This window comes from Panthera leo, chromosome B1, assembly GCF_018350215.1.
Source record: "Panthera leo isolate Ple1 chromosome B1, P.leo_Ple1_pat1.1, whole genome shotgun sequence".
Taxonomy (NCBI): domain Eukaryota; kingdom Metazoa; phylum Chordata; class Mammalia; order Carnivora; family Felidae; genus Panthera; species Panthera leo.
Genome location: NC_056682.1, coordinates 147,077,650 through 147,102,213, shown reverse-complemented (window position 1 = coordinate 147,102,213; position 24,564 = coordinate 147,077,650). Strand labels below are relative to the sequence as shown.

Genomic DNA, 24,564 nt, shown 5'->3' with positions numbered 1-24,564 from the left:
TGGGTGAAGGTGAGGCTTTCGTGGTGGGAAGATCAGAGTCATAAAAACACAAGCTTCTAAGCCTTCAGATTTATTTTTAGCTAATTGGAAATTGGGTACACTGTCAAGTTGATGGAATTCTTGTTTCATGAGAGTTTATTGCTGTTGAATTAAATGACATCATAGACACAATCCCTTTGCTATGTTTTTAAATTAAAATCTCCATAAAAAAGAGCTTTGTTTTTGTTGAAGGATTTCCAGGAAAAGGTATTGATGGCGTAGACCAATTAAGGTGATGGTTCTCAGGTGACAGTTCGAGAATCACCTGTGAAATGACTTAGGCATCTAGAAAAGCACAGGAGGTTAGTACTACAATTTGAAGGACAGTAAGCCTGATAAAGGACAGTGCAAATAAGTTTTGTGTGATGGCTACCCTTTTTTGTGTCAGTTTGGCTAGGTTATGGGGGCCATTTGTTTAGTCAAATGTTAGTCTAGACATTTCTGTAAATGTATTTTGCAGATGTGATTGACATCTACCATCAGCTGACATGAAGTAAAGGAGATTACTCTTGATGATATGCAAATGCATCATCCAATCAGTCAAAGGCTTTAAAAGGAAAAACTGAGACTTTCCAGAGGAGACTTTTACCTCAAAGCTGCAGCACGGAAACAAATCCTTTGTGGTTTCCACACTGTTGGCCTGCCTTGTGGACTTCAGGCTTGCTGGCTCCATGACTATGTAAGCCAATTCTATAAAATCTCTTCATTTCTCTATCTCCTCTTAGTTCTATTTTCTTGGAGAACCCTTATCGATATAGTGTGTAAGTGCCATTTTTAGAAATACACAGTTTTATTTTATCATGGTGAGTATCTGGTTTCTGGAAGAAGGTGATAGGCAATGCATAAAAAACTGAGGATTATTTAATAGACACAAGTAAATTCAGCTATGGTTGACAGTAGATGGAAATTCAAAAGCATGTCTTTAACGATGAGAAGCACTTAGGAAGTAAGTGTAAGTTTTGGCAATATCTTCTCAAAAGACCTCTGCTTCCCATAAAGTGGAACAAATACAGGCATAATTATGCATATAAAGTCTAAAATTAAAATTCTTGCATTAGAACGATGGTGTATTTGGGTCAGATATGCTTAATATAAAAAAATAATGAAAGGTGTTCGGAATTGGCTGGAAAATCTATCCACAGGAGCCCTGAAAACACTACTTCAGCCCATCATGTAATACTTACTGAATACTTAGTGGTAAAAAAACACCCGGTGCTGCTTGGTCAGGCATAAAAATGCTTGACGAAAATTGACTTGTTTGTAGTGATTAATGAACATTTTGTGAATGTAATTTCTCAAATAAGAACAGTAGAATTTTCCAAGATTAAATTTACAGAGAGATAATTCTGGGTGACATCCAAAGAAAAAGGGGTTCTGTGGTTAAATTTAGGGAAAACTGAATTGTACACAGTAAATTGTGACTCTTCAAGGGAGCTAACCTAGATTGTTTCCAGAAGTAGTTTAGTTAAGGAACACATTCTTCAAGTATGCCCATTAATCTTGCATGGCATACTGGACCTTGAAAACGAAGTCTCTTCTTTATTGTTGCATTGGGCCATTCATTTGCCTTTTGGAGTTTCATTCTCTCATTTTTATCAGTGATGTTTACATATCAGAATTGGTTTTGAAACTTCAGCAAGGTACTTTCAGAAATGATAAAGAACTTTAAGAAATCTAAAATGCTGCCTAAGTATGTAACGTATAGTTGGTTGCCTCTTTTTTTTTTTTTTTCTTCATTGTATCTGAAGAACTCATTTGAGGTTAATTTCCTAACATTAGGGAATATTTGTGTAAGGTAGGACTCAATCTTCTACCGACACTGCAAAGGGACAGGCATTTTACTTCCCAGATACTGGCAGCTAAAGTCTTGAGCATTTGACCTTGACTTAGTTAATGAAATTCTCCCTACTGGGACTTAGAATCTTGAGGAGTGACCAGGGATGACTTTGGTTAATGTGACTCCAGTTACATTTGCTATAAAATCTGTATCTCTACCATAGAACTCTATATCTACCATGAGATAAATGTAAAGTCCTTCAGGTAATTAATTATAAATATAGAAGTTTTCCTTGGCTTGTATTGGTTTGAGATGTATTTATTTGAAAGGTATGATCTTTTTTTCAAAACTAAATATGTTGAGTTAGAACACCTTCACTTTCCCCGAGCAGAGAAAGCACATAGAAATATTCTCTGCAGTGTACACATGATAAATTGGATTAAGCTGAAATCAGGTTTTTAGAATTTTGACCCAATAAATTGCTCTGAGGAGTCATCTTTAACAAAAACTTGTTCAGGCCACAGAGATTTTCTTTTTGCAAGGTAGATGTTACTTAATCCCATACAACCTGCACCTGGGAGCAAGGTTTTCTCCAGAAGGTGGTGGTGATGGTTCTTAAGGAAGTGAGTAATCCCAGGCTATTTATGATAGAAGCCTGGCTAACTTTTCCTTAATGGTACCTATTAGGCCTGAGGAGCAATTAAGGAATGGAACTTCGTGTACTGGGAATTTGAAAGTGGATACTTAACGTTGTGAATCTTCTAGAAATAGATAGAAAACAGGTGCTTGTAAGGTGGGGGCTGCCTATCTCAGCATTTTTGTGAAAATCACAGGGACAGCGCTGAAGATCAACGTGGTGACATCCTTGATGACATTTATGATCTGCATTGTTTTTATTTTATAGCAAATTATCATACTTCTCATTGTATAAAGATACTGTAGTTAATAAAAAGCAGGAAGTATTCTACTGGTCTCCCCAGGAGCTCTGGTTTTGCTTAGGTAAGGTCATCAGATGTTGTTCCCAGGGTGGTTCCAGCACTAGATCTATGAGAACAAGGCAAATAAATGTTAGACGAACAGCTAATGGGCACAATCATAATACTGCTCAGCAGAAGTTTATAAGATCAGGTTATTTTTATGTTTTAAGAGAAACCTGTCTAGCATGACCCATATATCCACTGTGACCCACCTGATGGGTCCAGAATAAAAATGTAAGAAATTCCCAAAACCTGTACATAAGGCCATCACTGTTGTTATGCCAAGGTATATCATAGCTTTTCTTTTCTTCTTTGAACTAAGGATGTATGAAGCTTTGTGCTCTGAGAATGTTCTCTGCCATAGCAAAAAACACAGCAACCATGAGGCTTCTTAGTCATGGGATTGAGATGATAGTTTTTTATTTTAGTAAAACACTTAGTGTAAGTTCTTATCAAATCCCCTTCTACATTGTAATGAGCCAAATGTGTCTCCGTTTTGATTCCCACCCACCCCCCCAAGATACTACAGCAGTAATACCATAGTTCTATTTGCACCGTGCAAGAAATTCTACCTTTCATTGTCCTGTGTGAGGTTATGTCTGAGGATGAGACAGACACACCTGTGTTTTCCTCACTTGTTTCTTTCAAAGTGTAAGCACCTGGCTATGCTGAGTTCTTAGGTTTCTCTCATGTAAGCACCTGCTGAGTGTAATTCTGGTAGTGCTTTCTACCCAACTTGAATCTTCAATGTGGACCAAATCCTTTATCTGTTGGCAACTCAGGGAACACCATTTCCAAAGCTGAAGGAAAAAGATAACTAGATTTATGGGATTTATTAAGAGACCATAATTCTCCAGTGAGACCTACAAATGTGGCCACAATCCATCAATTTTGGGGCTTGAAGAAAGAAAGTGATCAAGGGGACCACTAACTGTCCAGATGACAACTCAGGTTTACAATGGTTTTAGTTAATCAAATAGCATCACACTGTTGACTGGAAGACCTGAATCATAGGTGTCCTTGAGGATGAGAACACCTTGAGACAAAGGCTTCTGCTTCTCCAAGGCCAAATCTCTGACGAGATGAAGGCTTTCACTGAGAAGGCAGGCAGCGCTAGCCAGTTGGTTTAACAGTTGTAGGAACTGCTTCCTACTAAACAATATGTGCCACTTCTGACTTGGAGAGCTGATGTGTTCTAGTAAGGGAAAAATCAAAAGAAAATGGATCTATCCTAGAGCAATTTAAAATCTGAAAAGACTCTCTGGGGGAAACTTGTTTTAGTTTAGATTTACATCTGTAATAGAAGCAACTGTAGCAACTTTGCTAATAGTATTTCTTGGCATTTTATACACATCACCTCACCTTCATCGTTACGACAATGCTGGGAGGAGCAGTTGTAATTTTCTTTTTACAAAAAAGGTAACCGAGCTTTAGGGGGTATAGATAACTTGCTCACAGAGATGGATAGTTGGAGTGGAGATTCTAATGTAGACTGGGTAATTCCCCAAATTTCTGTGACCACCACCCCCTCCATTGTACTGCCTCTGAGTGTTAATTTTCTTTTTTACTGTTTCAGATGCAAATAGTTTATATCGAAAGCCTGAATGTGGTAGAAGAATTTAATTTCCTTAGTCAATGGTTTTTGCTTCCACATCATTCTTAGGAATGTTGTCAGTAAATTAGCAAAATAAAAATCTTACAGTGGTGAAAAGCCTCAGTTCAAGTAAGGTCTGAGATAAACCCAAATGATTGTTTTCATCACTTTAAATCTCAGAAGTAATCTCTTTAAAATGAATATAATTAAATCTGGAGAGAATAATTTTGTTAATTTGCAGAGTTGAGGTCACCTTCAGTTTAAAGTATGGGGTTCTAGCTTCTGTTCTTAGCCTCTTCATGTATTTTTTAATGGGTAAAAATGTAATACTTAAAATAAGCGAGTGAGAATATTTCAAACATGCTTTAATTTGAAAAATGCCTTTCTCCTCCTAAGAGCCCTGTGGTCTTTAAGACTTGATGGACTCAGTCTTTAAATCTTCAGACTTTTAATTCATCAAAATCCCTGAAATGATCTCTGTGCTGTCATTACCTTAGATGTGAGGTTGTAATAGGTACGTATCAAGCTGGAGACCTGGTTTCTAGTCCTAGACAGGTCAGAAGTTGGTTGTGTATGCTTGTATAAGCTCTTTAACTTTTTCACATACTTAATATTTTCATCTGTAAAATCAGTTTGAATAGCTAACAGAAAGGAGACTATTCAAATGCTGATGTTTAAAATACATTGTATAAATCTACATTCTTTGCTGCCTTCAAAAACTATACTTACCTAAGACAATACACATGCATCAGGACTATAGGGTATTTTTCATTTCAGCCTCAATCTGCAATGAAAAAAAAATGTCTTCTAAGTCATAAAGTATTTTGTAGACTGTTGCAGATGGTATACAAAAATGTGAAACTTGCTTGGGGAAAAGATTCCTGTCAAAATGTCGTTTCATATTAAATTATTTATTGGCCATCATTCACGTTTGGTTTTATACTGTCTCTGCTCTTAAAGTTACAGTGTCCCAGGAAAAACTGACCAGAAAAAAAGTCAATAGTTAATAAGATCTAATTATTGGGTGTGCACAGAGGACAAAGAGAAAACAGAAGAGCTTGAGTGTCAGGGAAGGACTCCCAGAGGAGGTGAGGCTTAAATTGTATCCTGAAACTTGAAAAATTTAGTCAGGATGAAGTAGAAGGATTAGGCAATAGGGGATGAGTCATAATGTGCAAAATCCTTGAGGTAAGAGCAAGCTTAAGGTACTTGAAAACTTGCAAATAGTTCAGGAGAGTCAAAGGAGGAAGAACAAGAAGTAATGGTAGATCTGACTTCATGAAGGGGCAATCAAAGGTCCAAACTCTATTTAAAAACAAAACAAAACTTTAGATGCAATGGAGAGCAATTATAGGAATGTATTAACTATTTGGTATTTTACAAAGATTATTCTGATCTCTGTATAGAGATGAGGTTAGGTGTAAGAAAAGGAAGGGGGGGGGGGGGGATACAACCAATCGGGATGTTGTAATCCAGGCAAAGGATTGCCTCAATTTAAGTACCAGTAACTTAGAAGTAGATAGGGAGACCAAGATACTGAGGTGTTAGAATCCTAGAATCAGTAGGATTTGGAATTTGGACGAATATGGAAAACAGGTGAAATACAGGAGTATTTGTTATCTTAGTGGGTGAATTGTGATATTCATAAATTTAGGAAATACAAGAGGAGGTTTTTAAGGGGAAGATTTGGGGCACGTTGAGTTTGAATTTCTTCTGGAACAAGAGAGCCCCATAAAGTTGGATAAAATGCTCAGTGCTGAAGGAAGAGATCTTGGCCTGAAGGTAGGGATTTGGAGGTTAAAGGCATGTCTTTGGATGAGAATGCTCAAGGAAAATGTACTATAAAGATCAAGGAAGAAAACTCTGGAAAGGAGGTAAAGGATGGCTAGAAGAGGACAGTATAAAACAGCATGAGAAGGGAAAACTAGAAGGACAAAAGGTAGAAAATGATGATACAGATGCCAAAGAAATGGTTTCAAGAAGGAAGGAATAGTTGTGGGTGTCAAGTGTTTTTGCAGAGAAGGCTGGTAAGAAAAGGACTGAAAAACGTTGGTTAGATTTAGCAAGAAGGAGATGGTCAGTGTAATGTTATTGTTATGGTACCATCAGAAGTTCTGTGAAGAACTAAAGAATTAACAGGTGTGAGGAAAGAGAACATACTATTTCAAAAATCTTGGCTGTAAGGGGAGGAGAAAAGAAAAATAATGAGGGAGTAGTGTCTAAAATGTCTTATTTAAGGTCAGGAGAGAAGTAACTTTAAATTGGCTGAAGCCAGTAAAAAAGGATTGTTGAAGCAAAATAAGTATAACTAATGGAAGAAGAGCAAGGTAGTGGGATGGGTGGCATTCAGATGGACAAAGCTGACCCAGCACAATTTTTGTTCAACTTCAGAAATTTGGATTTCAGTCAATAATTAAGTCTTTTGGTATCTATACTTTGATTTTTATCATTATTAGCTAAGTTGGGGCTGAAGTCTATGACCATGCCTGGAGTGAGAGTAATGGACTGCAAAGGAATAAACATGATTTTCCTAACATCTGGTAATCTTTGCATATTTCCTTAGACCCATCTGTAAAAGGGAAATTAAAAATAGTACCTTTCACTTAGGTTTTAGATTATTTTATAAATACATGCACGTAAGGCTATTATCCTTCACATTTAATAATGGCTTAATAAATTCTAGCTATGATGTTGAGGATCATAAAAGCTACTTCTAAGAGCTAGGATAAGCTGTAGTGGATATGCCAGTCACCCCTGTAGTATGGGCGAAAGAAAGAGGGAGGAGAGAGTCTGTCTCCTCCTTGCCTGGCTCCCACTTGGCCATTTGCGGTTGTCTTTGTTGTCAAAATTGTAATGACCAACTCCAGCATGTAACAGAGACTTTCTGAAACTTTCTGAAACCATATTTAATGCCCCTAGCACTCTGTTGGGATCTTAGAGGAGCATAGTAATGAGTTCTCAGAAGAATCCATGGTAGTGCCTGGACTGAATGATGGGTGGAGAGGAAAAAAATTACAGTCTAATTTTACAACCGTTTCTGCAGCTAATGAGCTTCTACGGGATAATAATAATAATATAATAGAACTAGTTCTGAGGGTACCATGGTGAAGCTAAAAGAAAATTACACTGGTGGCTATTTGCTGGTCATTTCAAGATCAGGGTGAGGGGTAGGGACAGGTCAACTCCTAATGTTAATTTAGTCTGGTTCAGAAGCCCCTTGGCCGTTCTTCTAGTGGCTGTGCCAAGTATATTTAGAATGGCAGATAGAGGCAGATCCCTGGATATAAATGACTTTGGAGTCAGTGTAGTAGATAGGCATTAACTTTCAGGAAAAAATTTGTCAAATATAGGACAAGGGGATTTAATAAACTATATCCCAAATATTACAGAGTCACAGGACAAATATACATACCAAGCATTGAGAATCAAAGCACATGCTGTTGTAAGCTGAAGTCAGAAAGTAGAGGCAGCTTGGTTACCCAGCTGTGAGATGAGTGTGGAAAGACCATCTAAAAGGCTCATACAAATAGCAGAGGTCTCATCTGAGTGCTCCAGACCATCAAATATGCGCAAGTGCCTCAACTCCATTTATCTCCCTCTTTGCTAGCAATTACCGAAAGACTGGTTGCTCAGCAGCACTGCTCCACACTTACTGGTTATAAAGCAAGAAAATAGTTACGAACCTGCCTTTTCATCATTGTAATTGAAAATACAAAGGTTTTAAATGGCAATATGTTATAGAAAGTAATGGAAAAGCAAGTCAAATGAAAAGCAAGAGACTTGAAGGAAGCCTGTGTTGTGTGCAGTTCAGTTTGTCTTGGATGATGTCAAAAAGGAAAGTGTAATTGGATAAGCAGATAAGAGGGACTAGGAAAGGGTTGTAGAATTGCTATTTTTTGACAGAATGTAAAAGAAAAATATTTCTTAAAATTGAATGAGACTCTCAGAGCAAAATCTGATAACAACTCCTAGGTAAGGTAACTTTATTTTCCTGGGATAAGGCAACCTAATGCAGCTGTTGTATCACCAGCACCCCCCCCCCCCTCCCCCTCTCCCTCTCAAAAATAAACATTAAAAAGCTGTTAATATGTTACCACCTACAGTTGGGAAAAACCCTGCCCTGTACTTTGTTGTATTCACAAACCTTTTGTTAAAAAAGTTTAACTGCCTCATTTGCTTTTAAATTGGCATAACCAGGAAACAACTTTTGTCTTTACAATGAAAACATCAGGAAAAGTCTGCCACATGCGGGCATTTCAATAACAAAGGAATGAGTAAATCTGAGTACACAAGTTCTTAAAATGCTGTTGGGTGATAAGGAGGGGGTTAAATTTTCTTACCTCTAAATCACAGTAGAGAGGAGGTGAGTTTATGGAACAGCACTTGGAGGCAAAGTCTGAACGCTTGTCAATCAGCCCTTGGAGTTCCAGGGCACTGACGTCAGGCAATTTTGCTCTTAATCGTTCTGCTAGTCTGAAAAACCATATTTATGTAAGGTTTCCATACTTGTATTTTATAAACCTTTCTCATACAAAATGATAACCCACTTCTGGTCTTTTACAATACAAAGATGGAAATAGTTGTTCTTAAATTACGGGTCTGTGGAGTGATTCTTAGCGACTCAATTTGAGGTTAGAAAATGAAATCTCCAGCTCTTCTCAGATCCTAAAAGTAAATTTACAAATTGCTGCTAGATTTGAACTCCAGGCTTCCCCCTTCATTTGCTCCATTATATCAACATAGAAGACTTCCTCTCCTATTCTTGCTGATGTTCTATCTTCTCTCCTGTACTACATTTCAAGTTCCTTAAAAAGCCTTTCCCTGTCAGGACTTTATGCCACCTTAATCTTTTTTCTCTTTACTCACTTTATACAACTTCCCCCTCAGCGCGCCTACTTTCCAACTGGCTATGTTGGAAAACACAAAGAAGGTCAGAAACGGGCTCTTGTTTTTAGCTCTACTATTCATTATGTCTCCACCTCACTTTCAAGATGGTGCTAGGACTTGAGTTCTCTAGATTCTCTCCCAATTTGAATGGTCTATAATCTTGGTATCCCTCTATTGTTATAATGGGCAATTCAGTCTGGTTTTCCGACCTTCTCCAGGAACTGTTTGCCAGCCCAGTTGTGGGCAATGGGAGGTAGTAGAAACCCGAATTTATCTAGTTGGGGTAAGGTGGATCCTGGGAAAGCACAAGAGGATGAGGGGGGCTGGTTTGCTTATAAAAGCATTACTGAAATGAGTTGGTCCCAGCTGGAAGGGGAGGCAAGTCAGACCAGGAGGAACTCAGAGGATGGAGAAAGTGTGTGTGTGCACGTACCCTGGTGCAGTGTTTCAAATACCTAGACTCTGTAGTCTGTCTTGTGATTTTATAACCCTACATGTCAATTCCACTATATTGATAATTTCTATAATCTCAGTATGTTAAAAATATCAGTAATTGTCCCATGCGACCCTGGAGTACAAAACTTGGATTATCTGTTTAATGTTATTCTATACTATTTTTTTATAATTGGGAAATATTTTGGACTTCAGGCTTTCACAATTTTTCATTTTAGAACTTTGCTAAAGTAGACTTCATTGGGGTCCTACTTTTGGGGATTTTTTGGTCTTTTTGTGGAGTTCTATTTGTGCTTGCTTTAGGCCTATGTTGAGCAAGATGATTTGAAATGGATGTGAGCAATCTACTTAATGAAACTAGGAATGCAATGGGTCTTTAGGAACCCAGCAAAATTTCTTTCACTTTTATGGCCGTTCTTGAGAAATAGGACTACTGACTATTGTACAACATTATTGATGATTAATTAACATTTGTATCTTCAATTTATAGAGAATACATGCTGGTCATGGGTGGTACTACACTTGATTGAAAGTTTGGGTTGTTTGTCAGACCATCTGCCATGAAGTTAGATAACTTCAGTAGTTTTACAGTTCCTCAGTTATTGATAGCAATATCTACATATGGCTTTAGGGCAAGAATGTTGATGAACTGTGGGCTAATCTGTTTTTTTTTTTTTTTTATGAAGTTCCTATAGGTCTTATAAATATACTTTTGTGGCTGTGTTCTAATTGATATCTCACCTGATACACATGACCATTTTTTCCCCTCCAAAAAGAACTCCATTTAGATAGAACTCCATATAAATATCAGATTCTACTTTTTAAAGTCTCAAGTCTTCAACTATACTTTCAAATCATAATACCATGCTAATATTTTTGATAAATGTGGAGGAAACCGAAAATTTCCTTACTTCTTCTTAAACTCTGTGAAAGTGTTTTCTGAATAATCTGCACATAGTTTTTGTCCCTTGTCAATGAAAGAAGATAATTCCTTTTTCAGTTGAGGGCCCTGTAAGAAAACAATTACATAACAAAATTATTTGTCTTGAAGCACTGTTCTATGAGGCATTAATCAGAATTCCGTGTAATGTGTTATTATGTGTGTTTATTATCTACACCAGACATTGGCAAATATTTTCTACATAAAACCAGATAGTAGATATTTTAGGTTTTGTAAACCATATAGTCTCTTTTATAATTATTCAACTCTGCCAATAGGACACAAAAGCAGCTATAAACAATATGTAAATAAGGAGTGAGTCTGTGTTCTAATGAAACACTATGAATCCTGAATTTTGAGTTTCACATTTTAATGTGTCATAAAATTAAAAAAATTAGAAGACCACTCTTGGCTCATGGGTCATGTGAACACAGATATGGGGTCAGATTTGGCCCATGAGCTACAGTTTTCCAACTCTTGACCTAAACCAAGGTTGCTGAAGAAAATAGAGCATATAGTACCTGTGTATTAATGCAGGCAGCAGAGTCCTCAGACTCACAACATTCAGCAAGGCTTTTCAGGGTTGGCTCAAGGATTTTACTGAGGAATACTTCTGGAAGAGGAGTTCTCCTACTTAGTTCAAATATATATCTGGCATGAGAGAGAAAGGAGAGAATGCTCTTTAACATGTGTAGATTTGTGTAAATGTTCTCTGTATTATAAAAAGGCAGATCACCTGACTTCTGCATCTAAACTAAAAATAAAAGATTTAAGTAAATGTGACTCCAAATTGACAGATTTTGGATTAATATTCTCATTGAAATGCAAATTATTAGCAGTTGCTTTGTAACTATTCTGACTAGTTCATAATGAATTAAAGCTGTGTGTACTGTATATGCATATGTATATGTTCTATATAAACCTATTTCAAAATAACATGGAACTAGCTTTTGTGCAACTATAACACCATGAATCTCACATAAAGCATCAAGTAAAAGCCTTAATTGGCTTTTCTATGAAAACAGATTTCTATAAATTCTTCCATTGTTTTATTCCATTGTTATCTATGCATTTATAAAAATCGTACTTGGACAAATACAGACTTCCAGCCTAAAGTTAGTCTCCATTCTGCTCTCTAATATTGATAATTTTCTGACCTGTTAATACAACCTATTTGTGAAATATTTCTATGCAATGAATATGCATATACTTGTAGCTTATGCAACTTAGGGTATATGCAGCAAGGATGTATTTTTAGTTTTTGTTGGATCAAAACAGATAAAGGTTTACCCTTTCTTCCATTTAATTTCTTTGTCATTTAATGCTAGTGAATATCCATACTGTCAAGAAAGAAAGTTACTCCAGTTAACTCACTGATCTATGGCTTTGGTGTTTCCTTTATCACATACGTCTTGACCTGTGGGCAGCTCAACAGCTGGCAGCTCTGGTGTTGGGGCAGCAGGCATGAAGTAAGCGCACATGAAAACGTCCATGGGCGTTTTTTCTTGACAACAGTCCTTAAACTTAGAATTCTTTGTGGCTAAGTTGTCACAGATCTTTACTGTGTATTCAGGCAGCTGCAAAAGCAATTGTGAGTTTGTGCATTGTTAGTTTCTTGGTTGGCCTAATTAAAAACAAGGAAGGCTTGGGTGCCTTGGGTGGCTCAGTCGGACTTTGGTTCAGGTCATGATCTCGCAGTTCACAAGTTCAAGTCCTGTGTTGGGCTCGGTGCTGATAGCTCAGAGCCTGGAGCCTGCATCAGATTCTAGATCTCCCTCTTTCTCTGCCCCTCCCCTGCTTATGCTCTGTCTGTCTCTCTTTCAAAAACAAATATTAAAAAAAAAAGAGGAAGTCTTATGTAGGCTTACAAACCTTGGCATGGTATAGATGAAAAGTTATAAGTCATATACTTATAAGTTATATAACTTATAAGTTATAACTTATAAGTTATATATATATAACATATATAACTTATAAGTTATAACTTATAAGTTATATATATATAACATATATAACTTATAAGTTATAAGAAAAACACCTATTAACGGAGACCTGTTTTCTTAGGTTGTTATCATCTGTTTTTTTTCCCCACTATTATTTCTAAAGCTGTCCAGACTTGGAGTAACCCTTATCTAAAGCACCAGTTCAAATTCCTATCTAAAGGATTATGTAAATGAAAAATGATGAAAAAAATTGACCATCAAGTTATAACAGGTATAAACATGAGCAGCTTTGAATAATAATTGTTGCAGTATTGTTCAGTAGAACTTTGATGAAATGATCTGTATCTATGCTGTCTTATGCTATTGTACATTTAAAATGTGGCTAGTAGGGTGCCTGGTTGGTTCAGTAGAGTATGTGGCTCTTGATCTCAGGGTCATGAGTTGGAGCCCCATGTTGGGTATATAGATTAAGTAAACTTTGTTAAAAAAATGTTTTTTCTTATGTGGCTAGTGTATTGAGGAACTCAAGTCTAAATATTATTTAAGACATTAAAATTAAGTTAACTAAGTGAAGTTTAATGATAATTAAACTGCATTGGGTTGTGCAGGAAGAGTAAGGAATTCTTAGGAATTAGATAATCTTGTCCTTGTGTGTGGACTTTGCCATTTACTATTTGCAAGACTTCAAGTTATTCATCCCTGTTAATCATTACTCATCTGTAAAACGGAGTTAATGACACACTTAAATTTCATGAGGATTCACTGAGTTGATGTATGTAACCAGCAATTTAGAGTGCCTGCCACACAGTACATGGTACATGATGATGATTCTCTTACCTCCTTGGCCATACAGTCCTCAGAGGTAGACTCACAGCACTTGGAGAGGATTGTGGTGATCTCTTCAGCTAGTGGCAAAACATCCTCCAGATCAGCAGTAGGCACTTTCTGGGCTAATTTTACGAGATGGCTAAATGGTTAAAAATGGATTGTTAGGTTACCCATATTCTGTTCTCTTTTTCCCTATGACCGTACAGTCTGGAGGAAAATTACCATAGTTTCAACCCTTTGTCCTTGATAGCTGCGTGGAACACATCTGCTATGCAATGCTTCCTATGTGCTAGAGCCGCTACTCAAAATTCAGTCATCCTAAATAAATCATTTTGTATTTTTAGTACTGATACACAGCTTTTCTTCTTGTCCCATCCACCTACTCGAAGCACGCCTTTAAAATGTTAGATCTACGACAGCAATAAAGCACTAAGTCCCTATTCATAAGACCAATAGCCTATTTTTGTGGCCCCTCATTGTACTTTTAAAGATGGTTTATAAATTCTCTTAGAAACTACAGATAAAAGGAATATGAAGACTTATAGCCCTAGATCACAGAATTAACAAATGCTGGTATTTTGGTATATAACCCTGAAGCATTTCATCAGGTTTACCAAGTATTTCATAAAGGATTCTGCTCTGCTACACTATTTATATATTTGCCTTTTTCACTTAATGATACAGAAAACATTCCTGATTGACAAGTATTCTTTTAAAATTTTGGCAAAAACACATAATAGCATTTGCATCTTAACTATTTGAGCATATAATTCAGTAATGTTAAGTATATTTACTGTAAGTAAATATCTGTAAATACAGCAGACCTCAGAATCTTTTCACCTTGCTAAATTGAAGCTCTGTACCCATTGAAAATTGCCTCCACGCCAATCTTGTGGCAACCACATTTTTCCTTTTGTTTCTATGATTTTTCACTGCTTTAGATACTACAAAGTGGAATCACACAGTATTTGTCCTCTTGTGACTGCTTATTTTGCTTAGCATAAGACATTTAGGTTTCTTCTACCTCTTGGCAATTGTGAATACTGCAATGAACATGGGTGTGCAAATATCTCCTTGAGATTCTACTTTGAATGCAAAAGTGGGATTGCTGGATCATACGATTCTAATTTAAAATTTTTGAGAACTCCATATTGTATTTCATAATGGCTACACCATTTTGCATTCCCATTAATAGTGCACAAGGATTTCAATTTCTCCACATTCTTGCCAACACTCATTTAGAAAGTGGCCATCCTAAAGGGTATGAGATGATCTCTTATTGTGGTTTTGGTTTGCATTTCTCTTCTGATTAGTGATATTGAAAATCTCTTCATGTGCTTGTTGGCCATTTCTATATCTCTTGGAGAACTGTTTAAATAACTTGATTAGACAGAATTGAATACTTTGTTATTGTTGAGTTAAATAGTTAAATAGTTAAACAGAAGCTTAAGTTTGTAGTTCCATTTATCTATTTTTGCTTTTGTTGTCTATTCTTGGTCATTTCCAAAAAATCCTTGTCAAATTCAGTGTTCTGAAGCTTTTCCTTTTGTCTTCTAAGAGTTTTATAGTCTTAGGCCTTATGTTTAATCCATATTGAATATTCAAATCTGTTGTAAGAGTTCAATTTAATTCCTTAGCATGTGGATATCCAATATTTTCAGCACTATTTGAGAGCATCCTTTCCCCATTGTGTAGTCCCAGCACCTTTGTTGAAAACAATTTGGCCAATTTGGATCTGTTCCATTGATCTACCTACATATATATAAATTTATACATTTATAAATTTATATATTTATACATTTATATATATGTATTTATGCCAGTACCATAGCATCCTGATCATTATTGCTATTAGTGTGTTTTGAAATTATAAAGTGTGAGGCCTCCAACTTCGTTTTTCTTTAAGATTGTTAGGCCTGTACAGAGTCCCTTGGCATTCTATATGAATTATGAATTTTAGGATGCCTTTTTTTTTTTCTGCTGCTGTCAAAAATGTCACTGGGGTATCGATAGGGATTGCATTATATCTGTAGATTGTTTTGAATAGTATGAGCATTTTAACCATATTCTTACATTAATGATCATGGAATATCTTTCTATTTATTTGTATCTTCAATATCTTTTACTAGTAATCTGTAGTTTGTTTTAATTATATTGTAATAAGATATTTAATCCAAACTATGGCATTCTTCTATGGATATACCACAATTGATATAAGTATTCTCTATTTTAGGGAAATTTTGGAAGCTTCTAATCTATTCATATTTAAAAAGAAATGTTGCAGCAACATATCTACTAAACCTTTGTTCATGTTCAATGCTATTTCTGTGGGATAAATTCTAGACACAAATGCAAGTATAAACTAATGATTAAGATCTAATACATATATATTATATATATAATATATACTATAGGTGGTTTTATATTATAAATCCTTATGTTCTACTTCCTAAATATATTACCTTAATGCAAAAGGAAAACTAAAGGGAAGGTCTAGAGAAAATGCCATTTAGTATTTGAGTATTTCTATTGGAAGATTCTTTTTAAAGGACTCATGAAAGTAGTTTCTATTACCATTAGAGAACCTTAGGATCTGATGCCAACACAAAATAGGCTTTTTCATTACCATTAGAGAAAAAAGTCTTGTGAATTATAGACTGTAAATACTGAAAAGATAAACCAGCAAAGTCTAGAAGTCTGGGGAGATGAGAAAAGTGTTAACCTAGAAACTGTCAGAATTAAAATATAGTGTTAACAGTAGCCACACAAAAATCAAAGTGAAGGTTATAAATAAAGTAGCTAACTAATTAGAATATATTCATTAAGCTTAAGAGATATGCATGATATATAGGACAAAGCTTCATATAATAAGAATTCAGGAAGTCTCATCCCAAGAAAAAAATAGGTCAAGGAAATAACAGGTGATGAGTAAAGAGTTTTTGTGTTTGTAATATATGCTAATATGAATACTGAAGAAACCATTTCTAGTGGTCTACCAGTTTTCCCATAAGTATATGGAAAAGGTTGATTAAAAGTAAATGTCATATTTGACAATGTATACTTGTTCTTGATTCATATTTCATGTAGAGAAAAAGAACCGGACTATATTTTGAGAATTACAGGAACATAAGACTATAGTCTATATATTCTATCACAAATATTTTCTTAGAGAATTCTAATATTCTAGATCGTGTAGACACAAACAGCTAAACATACTGTTAGTGCTTAATCTTTACCTGAGCCTTGATTTCTCCTTCCCATAAGCAGCGTATTGTGAACAGACTCTGTTTGACATAGTGGTAAGAAGTGATAAATGTTTCATCTGGAGTCTCTAGGAAATAAGTGAGAGAACCTTATTAGATGGTCAAGATCCATTGAAAGCAGTTTTCAGAAATGGCAAAAAGAAACTGCTATCTTTTATGACTATAAAACTGAATTCTGACCAAAGGAACTTACTGATATTTCTTTCCTAGAGGTGGTTATATTTTTTCCAATGAATGAAATACAAAGGAGCCATTTTAGAAAGTTTCTCCTTCCAGAATCTGAACTACTATTACTTAAATTGAATGACATTAATAGAGGAAAAAAATAGAACATAACTACATAATAAAATGATACCTACCTCTTTCAAAAAGCATACTGTTGGGCTTGGTGAGGTACAGCAGGACCCTACCATAGAGAGATAACTCTTAGTATAACCGACTAAGAGTGGTAGAGGAGCTTGTCCATAATTAATGGAATATTCATACATAAATCTGTGGGAGGGGAAAATAGTATTGGTCAACATTTGTGGGAAGCAGAATCTACTTTTTCATTAGTTTGGTGGAAAAAGGCTGTGTTACATTAGTTCAATTTCAATATCTAAGGCTCACTAAGGACTTAGAGATAGGATACTAGTCCCTTTTAATCAGTATTTTTAGTAGTTTCTTAAATTTCCAAGTGGATTGAGAGGAGGGGCCATTTGTCTCTTTATCGTTTAGTGTCTACTAAGTGCATGGCCCATGATAGTTGCTTATTAATATTGAACAAACTAAAATGAAACACCTTTACCTTTCATCATCTATCCCAGTTGACTTATTCTCCACAATTGCTATTTGTAGGCTTATTTCTTGAAATGTTTTTTAATTGTTAGGAGTATAAGCCATAAGGGTCTATATGAGACTCTGAAATCTTGGGCAAAATCCTCATTATTTACAGGGATGAGAAAGCCAACCAATTTTTATAAAATCATGACCTTAATTTCAATTCTAAGGCCAATCTGAGCCACGTTGCATTTGACTCTTGGACATGTATTTTGCCATTATCCTAAATAGAATTGTATAGCTGTGTACACTTTAAATGTTTAATTTTCAGAAAAGCATGTTTTTTTTTATTCTCATATCCCTAGAAACAGTTGCGAGCATGATGTGTTCTACCACATAAGTGAACATGTAATTTGATGATCTCCTTGATTAACATTCATGAGGAGCCAGATGATATATTGATTCTTCTATTAGTCTTGGAAGATCACAAAAATTAATATAAATGGAAAGAAAAAAATCTATCTGAGTATGCAAGGATCCCTAGCATAAGGGGAATCATGGTAGCTGTCCAATATTTGAAAATGTCACATAGACAGGGGATCCAAGTGATTCTGCTTCAGGTGATAGAACTAAGTTTGGAAGTTTTAGAAAGTTGACTTTATCTCTGTCTGAGAAAGGCATTTATAATAATCAGCACTGACTGAAATGAGAAGTCTTAGGGAAGAGTCAAGTTCTTAATGGAAATTTCCTGGTTGCTGTAGAAGAGGCGTTTATATAGACTAGGGGGTTAGATTTGACACACTTCTGATAATTTTATGCCCTGAAGTTTTACTTATGAAAGCAGCTTACTGCTCAGCAAAGTCTTTGGGATCTTTCCTGAATGCCTCACAGATTTCATCATTTGATGGCTCTACGTAGGTAGGAAATTCTTGTGGCTGGTGCTTCAGGGCAGCCATACAGAGTTTCTGTTCAAGGCCCTCTTTGGTACAGCACTCAGCAGTTCCCGGGTGCACTGGGAATGGAGAGTCAGTTTCACAGGACTTAGCAGACAATGCTGAGGTCTAGAATGAGAAAAGAAAAACAAGTCAATTTCTATATGGAAGTTTCGAGGCTTGTAATTCTCCATGGAGTATGACATATTAGTCTTTAAATCTAAAAATTCTCATCGGTAACAAACTGTCCATGCCAAAAACTCTACTGGATGACTTATCAACATGACAATTTACATAGTTACAGGTAAATACAGGGTCTTATGTTAATTACTCATTAATGAAAATAGAACCTTCATTAACAAGTGGACTGTGTTTGCAGCTGTTAGAGGTGGGTTTTTTGTTTTTGTTTTTGTTTTTGTTTTTTTTTGTTTTTAGCGCAATGTTTCTATACGTAAATATTAACATATCTCTGGGGTAAGTGAGGTCATTTGAAAAACTTCGCTGGTGATTCTGCTATGATCTCCCACCTGCTTTCTGCTGCAAATACCCCAGGGAGAAGGGTCACATCCTTCTATTAAATGAGCAGACTCTTCTTGACTGTTTTAGTCTTCTGCATTTGTTTGCATTCTCTTACCTGCTGGTGCTGGAGCCTGCTTTTGCATCAGGATCAGAGCCCAGATGCCTGGGTTTTACAAGGCAGAAACTGATTCATTAATTCAAAGAGGCAGCCTGAGGATCTGTTTCCTAAAGCCCCAATATTTATTCTCTTCTGCAGTACAGATTGAGCACCACTGGTGCAACTTAATTTACTGCCTCAACACTGTGCACTGATAACGTGGGCAGACTAAGCCCATAGTAAGGGCACCACTAAACCAATTGCAGCAGCAAAATGTTCTTTTTGGAAAGAATTTGATACTTGGAATAAATGTAAAATAGAGTCCCCATGGGAAAAACTTTCTGGGGATTTACTAGGGAAAACTGCCTAGACATCCCTACACTTAATTCATGTTGGTCATCTTTTTAAAAACTTCTAAAGATCATTTCCTGTAAATGAAGGCAAGCAACATGATGAATTAATTACATAAGCCAAAAGTAAACCTCTCCTCCTCATCTCCTCCTCAGACTCTCAGAACTTAGGAATTCTTAGAAACTCCTTTTCATCCTTATCTCTTGTTGGTGAATTTTTTTTTCCCTTTCCATTTCTTTCCCTGGCAATTGTCCTTTTTTTTTTTTTTTTTCTTCTTTCCAAAAAAAGTTTGTAAAGAAAGTATCAACATGGTTTTAAAAATGCTTCCCACCCCTGACAAAGGCAATGCCATCTCTGTTTCATGTGATCTGTCTCTATAATCCTGGGGCTTATCTCAGGTCAAGGGGTCAGTTAACTAATGCATGAAATAAAATGTAAATAAGATAAAAACACGTTCTGTTATTGATCATGGTTGGTAGTTTATTTTACAGTGGTATAGAAGGTCTGGTTGAAATGATAGGTATTTATGGAATTGATGGTGGGGGGGAAAATGATTTAAAATTCTTAGAACATATACAAGGGCCCGATGAAGCAATTAATAGGTAAGACTAATAATCATTGTGTAGGATTAAAAAAAATTTTTTTTTCATGTTTGTTTACTTTTGAAAGTAAACGGAGAGAGGCAGAGCATGAGTCGGGGAGAGGAGAGCGAAGGAGAGACCCAGAATCTTAAGTAGGCTCCAGGCTCTGAGCTGTCAGCATAGAGCCCAATGTGGGGCTAGAACCCACGAAGCATCTGTGCCTCCCAGGCACCCCTGTGTAGGATATATTCAAATCAGATCTTTGGAGCATGATTTCTGCAGGCTTGAACAAAGAGAGCTTGGTCGGTAGAAGCCTCTATCAAGATGCATCTAAATGTCCTTTGCATGAAGCCTGATAACTGTGTTAGTAAACTGCTAGAAACACCTGTAGTTTTACCTTTTTCAGGTCCTGTCTACACTTCGAATCCTGTCAGTTCAGCATTTTAACTTCTGCATTTATACTTAAAGGGAGAAAACCCAGAACCTAGTGTATGTATATAAGGCAATTTTTGAAACCCAAAATAACTTGAGGCCAACACTAAACTATTCTGGGACAGTTGTACCTGTCTTAACATGATAAATGTATAAGTATGGGTAGGCTTTTAAGGTACACAGAATGCATTATTTCAAGGGGTTCATGAACTAATAGATATCCCAGTCTTTTCATCCGAACCTTGTAGGACTAATGGGCAAAACTGATTCATTATACTAGAATAGGTCTGGGCTGGGGGTAATTCTCTCAAACTTGGAGTAGGTAGAGTTGATGTCTAAGATTTCCCCAAGATCAGCATAAAGGCCTATCTTGGCTTCTTTCTGTGACTCCGTAAGGACATGGGCAGGCACATGAACCTACCCTGAGGTCATAGCAGTCCGGGTCAGCCCCTTCAGCACAGCAGGCTTCTGTCAAGGAGACAACTTCATTCACAAGGTGACTGATCTGTTCAAATGTGCTACTGGGAAACTTTCTGCTGTATGAGACCATTGATCTGAGGAAAACAGTAGGTTGATATATTTAGAATTTTAAGAAACTTCACATTTGTACATATTAAAACATGAAATTTGTTCAGTCTTTAACCAGAATATTGCATACATTGATTAGTGAAAAGAACCTGAGGTTCACTTTTAAAAAATAGTTTTTGTTCTAGGCAAATGTTCCTTGTAAAATGGAAGTTGGATTTGGGGGTTTTATCCAAGAAGTCTTCTATTCTTTCCTTTCTCAAGCCTCCCCAGTAATCCTGTTCTATGTCTTGTTTTTGTTTGCCACAGCCCTTGTATATACTCTTTGCATTTTATTTTATCTTAAACTGTGCTTGTTCTCTTAACTCTATTAATAACCTTACTGCTAAAAAATTCTTAGACTCTAGTAACAATAATCCAACTGGATTCTTTGGATGTCCTCCACTGGCCTAACACCTGTGCCCACATTGGTCTTGGGTTCTCACAATGTGCAGAGAGTGGTTCAGCCCTCCCTGCTGAATTGAAGTTCTCTCACATGTGGTTTCATTCAAGGTCAAGTAACCAAGAGAGTGAGTGAATACCTCGTACTTACAAAGATGTGAAGTCATCTTTTCCTAGATTGGCAAGTTCCTTGCAAACTTTATCCTTCTCATAATCTCGGCCTAGGAACCAGAAATAGAAAAATTGGTATCTTTTCCTTTCTAATGAAACGTTATATGTATAGGTCTTCCACATGATGCATCTATGGTGAAGGTAGCATTTTCTCAATATCTATATACAATTTCATTTTGGGGTGCCTTTCTAGCTGGGTTCCTACAGATTAATTTTATGGCCTGCTATGCATTGTAATGAACAGCAGAACAAACTCCCTAATACTGAAAGCAGAGAAGTCAAATGTCAGAACTTACTGATAGGGCAGTCTCTTAAGTCACTTCTTTATAATAATGCTAAAAATGTAACTTTTAATCCTTCCCTTATTTGTCTCCATTAAACTAAGGTCTTGAAAGAAACAGGAACAAAACATAAATGGCGACTATATGCCCATACACACTTAGTGAAGAGCTAGCCCCTCTAATGCAGGACTTTAAAGGAGATTTGTGGCTTGGTGTTGCCACCATAACTCCATTACCCACTTCAAATTCTATCAGGAAGGCTAGGAATTCAGCTTAGGGGGGAAAATGGAAATTTGGCAATTTTCTCCCCCCCAAAAAATAGCCTGTGAGGTGGGTTTGGAGAAATGGTGGAAAGCACTTCCCTTGCTTCAAGCACTGAGAGAGGCTTAAAGGAAAACACTCAGACCTTGATAGGTGACCCCTGGGGTTTGGGGTACAATGGCAGGTGTCTGATTCAGACTAGAGAATATTAGAGGGTGGGAGGGGCTAGTGAAGTGGCCTGGGGCAGCAAAGGTGAGGGCTTTGAGTGGGAAGCTGTGTTGTGGTCTGTGGACCTTATATAGATCAAGCAGGAGAGCAATCTGACCTGGAGTTGTCTTAATTTGGGGGGAGGAAGGGGTGGCCTGTCAAGAGGGCAGTGTGCTGCCAACAGTGGGACATCTCTGTGTGGAGTCCGACAACTTGAAAGTCAGAGGCCCAAGGGGAAGTTTTAAGGTGCCAGCTGGATGTCAGAGATTCCAGAAATGTTGCAAAGAGCTTTCCAACGAACCATAAAGTGTCAACTTTGAATATTTCCCATAACTAGTGGAAACACTAGCTCACAAAACTGTCCATTGAATTAATGTTCCTGCTGCTTGCTTCTCCTGCTAGCTTGTCCCTTTTCTGTTAACCTTGGAAGAGGTAAAAGCAGTTAAGTGAGCATGAGGAAGGAGAAGAGAATAAGCAGAGAAGAAACTGTACATGTCTCTTGTTGCCACCACAGGCAAAAGGACTGAAACAGTCCTGATCTGTGGGGGAGTAGTTTCAACTTCAAAAGAACTTACAAATATTTGACCATTAAACAAACCAGCCTTTCCCATGACTTTTATGAGGTAGTTGTTTTGAGGTTCAAAAGGATCAGAGGGACCTCTTTAAGGGAACAGAAAAATCAAATGAACCCACTCTCAGGTCCATTCAAGTGGCTGGGAAGAGCTCGTTCCCACAGGAGAAGAGTTCTTTACAGATTAAGACACACTTGCTCAACATCCCTACTACATAACACAATAGGATAGATGTGTGGAAGTGGTCCATGGTGTCCTTCCCTGACTCATTTATGCAAGTAAGTCTAGGAAACCTTCAACATTTAATGATACATCTTTTGGAAAGAAATGTAGGAAGTATATAAACTGCCGAGTTTCTAAGTGTGTTAAGGGTTAGCAACTTCTCCTGGACTGTAAATATTGAGAAAACCATCTCAGGTGATACAATGGCAACTTCTGTCATGCATTTACCCTCCCACATGCCCTTGCCTCTCAGTTAGGGCTTTGAAAGCACGAACATAAGGAATCCAGGGTAGAAATTGGTCTTCTATGGTTTGCTGTGGAGGTGGTGGTGCATGGATGTAGACTAGGAAAAATTTTTTCTTTTGAAAAGTTCTCTTTAGGATTTTAGATTTAATGGCAAATACCTCCTGCAGAAGAAGCTGTTGCCCCCTATATCTTTCAGGTGGACTGTTCAAAGTATATTACTGCAGTGGGAAGAGTCAGAACTGGGGGACAGAGACATTCCTAAGCAGTACTTTGAGTCGCCCCCTTATTACAAATACCATCTAAATCAGAGTGGGAAAGAAACTACATGTTCAAATCTCACATCCTCTTGGAAACCAGGACAAGACAGTAGGATTGATAAAGTTAACAGTCAATGGAGTATAAAAAGCCACTTGCAGTGAACTTGTTACAGCTGAGAACCTTCACATCTAGTACATTTTCTGAAATGTATTGACAAGTTTGCAAGGTCAGATATTGTCACCATTTCAAAGGGCTGAAAGCTTCCATTAATCATTAATGATATTCAATGAGACTGACCACTAGGGCATGGGGGAAAGAATCTAGGGGAGAGCTGCCCTCCTATAATGAAGGATATAACATTAGGATGTCCACAGTTGTTTTATGTTGTTCCTAAGGTAGGATGTCCAGGCTTTTATGTTGTTCCTAAGGTAGAGCTAAGAAAAACTGGTGGTAGGTTTTAGTTCAATGTGTGAGAACTTTATTATAGCCATGACTAATAACTGAAATGATGAATACCTTTTTGAGGAGGTGAGTTTTTCCTGGAAATAATCAAATGGAATTTAAATAAACATATGTATTAAATTCCTAAATTTAGTACAAGATTATATCCTCGTATCAATAAGATCACATACAAGGGATTACAAAATAATTCCTTTTAGAAATATTAAGAAATTAAATTGAATCTTCCCCTTGCCCCCCAGAACTTACCGTGTTTTTAACCACAAAAAATAACTCCAATAAGAACTTTTCTGTTTAATGCATAAGAGCTAATTTTGTTTAATGTTCCCTATAAAAATACAGAAGTCAATTTTTGTTGATATTGCTGAACACTCAATAACATGCAAAGTGAGAGCCTATATTCAAAGGGCATACCTCTGATGAACATTTAAAGAAATATTTTTTCTGGCCTTCCAGATTCAGATTTCTCACTTCATCCAAAAAAGTTTCACTCAGTGCATTATGGGAATGTGAGTACGTGTGATATAAGCAGACACTACAGATTAGCCC

The 24,564-nt window shown here is 36.7% G+C and overlaps 1 protein-coding gene across 1 annotated transcript in view; it reads right to left on the bottom strand.

The window, feature by feature from the left end:
* Nucleotides 1-2,690: 2,690 nt before the first annotated feature.
* The window catches only part of GC (GC vitamin D binding protein), a 34,976-nt gene continuing 13,102 nt past the window's right edge, over nt 2,691-24,564 (bottom strand). Inside the window, exons 3-14 of the mRNA XM_042936708.1 lie at nt 21,490-21,559; nt 20,794-20,926; nt 18,310-18,521; nt 17,061-17,193; nt 16,675-16,769; nt 13,448-13,577; nt 12,042-12,244; nt 11,189-11,318; nt 10,639-10,736; nt 8,728-8,860; nt 5,117-5,171; nt 2,691-2,860 (exon numbers count right to left, since the gene is read on the bottom strand). Of these exons, the coding sequence (XP_042792642.1) occupies nt 5,142-5,171; nt 8,728-8,860; nt 10,639-10,736; nt 11,189-11,318; nt 12,042-12,244; nt 13,448-13,577; nt 16,675-16,769; nt 17,061-17,193; nt 18,310-18,521; nt 20,794-20,926; nt 21,490-21,559 (1,367 nt within the window). The 3' untranslated portion in view covers nt 2,691-2,860; nt 5,117-5,141. The remainder of the gene's footprint in view (nt 2,861-5,116; nt 5,172-8,727; nt 8,861-10,638; nt 10,737-11,188; nt 11,319-12,041; nt 12,245-13,447; nt 13,578-16,674; nt 16,770-17,060; nt 17,194-18,309; nt 18,522-20,793; nt 20,927-21,489; nt 21,560-24,564) is intronic.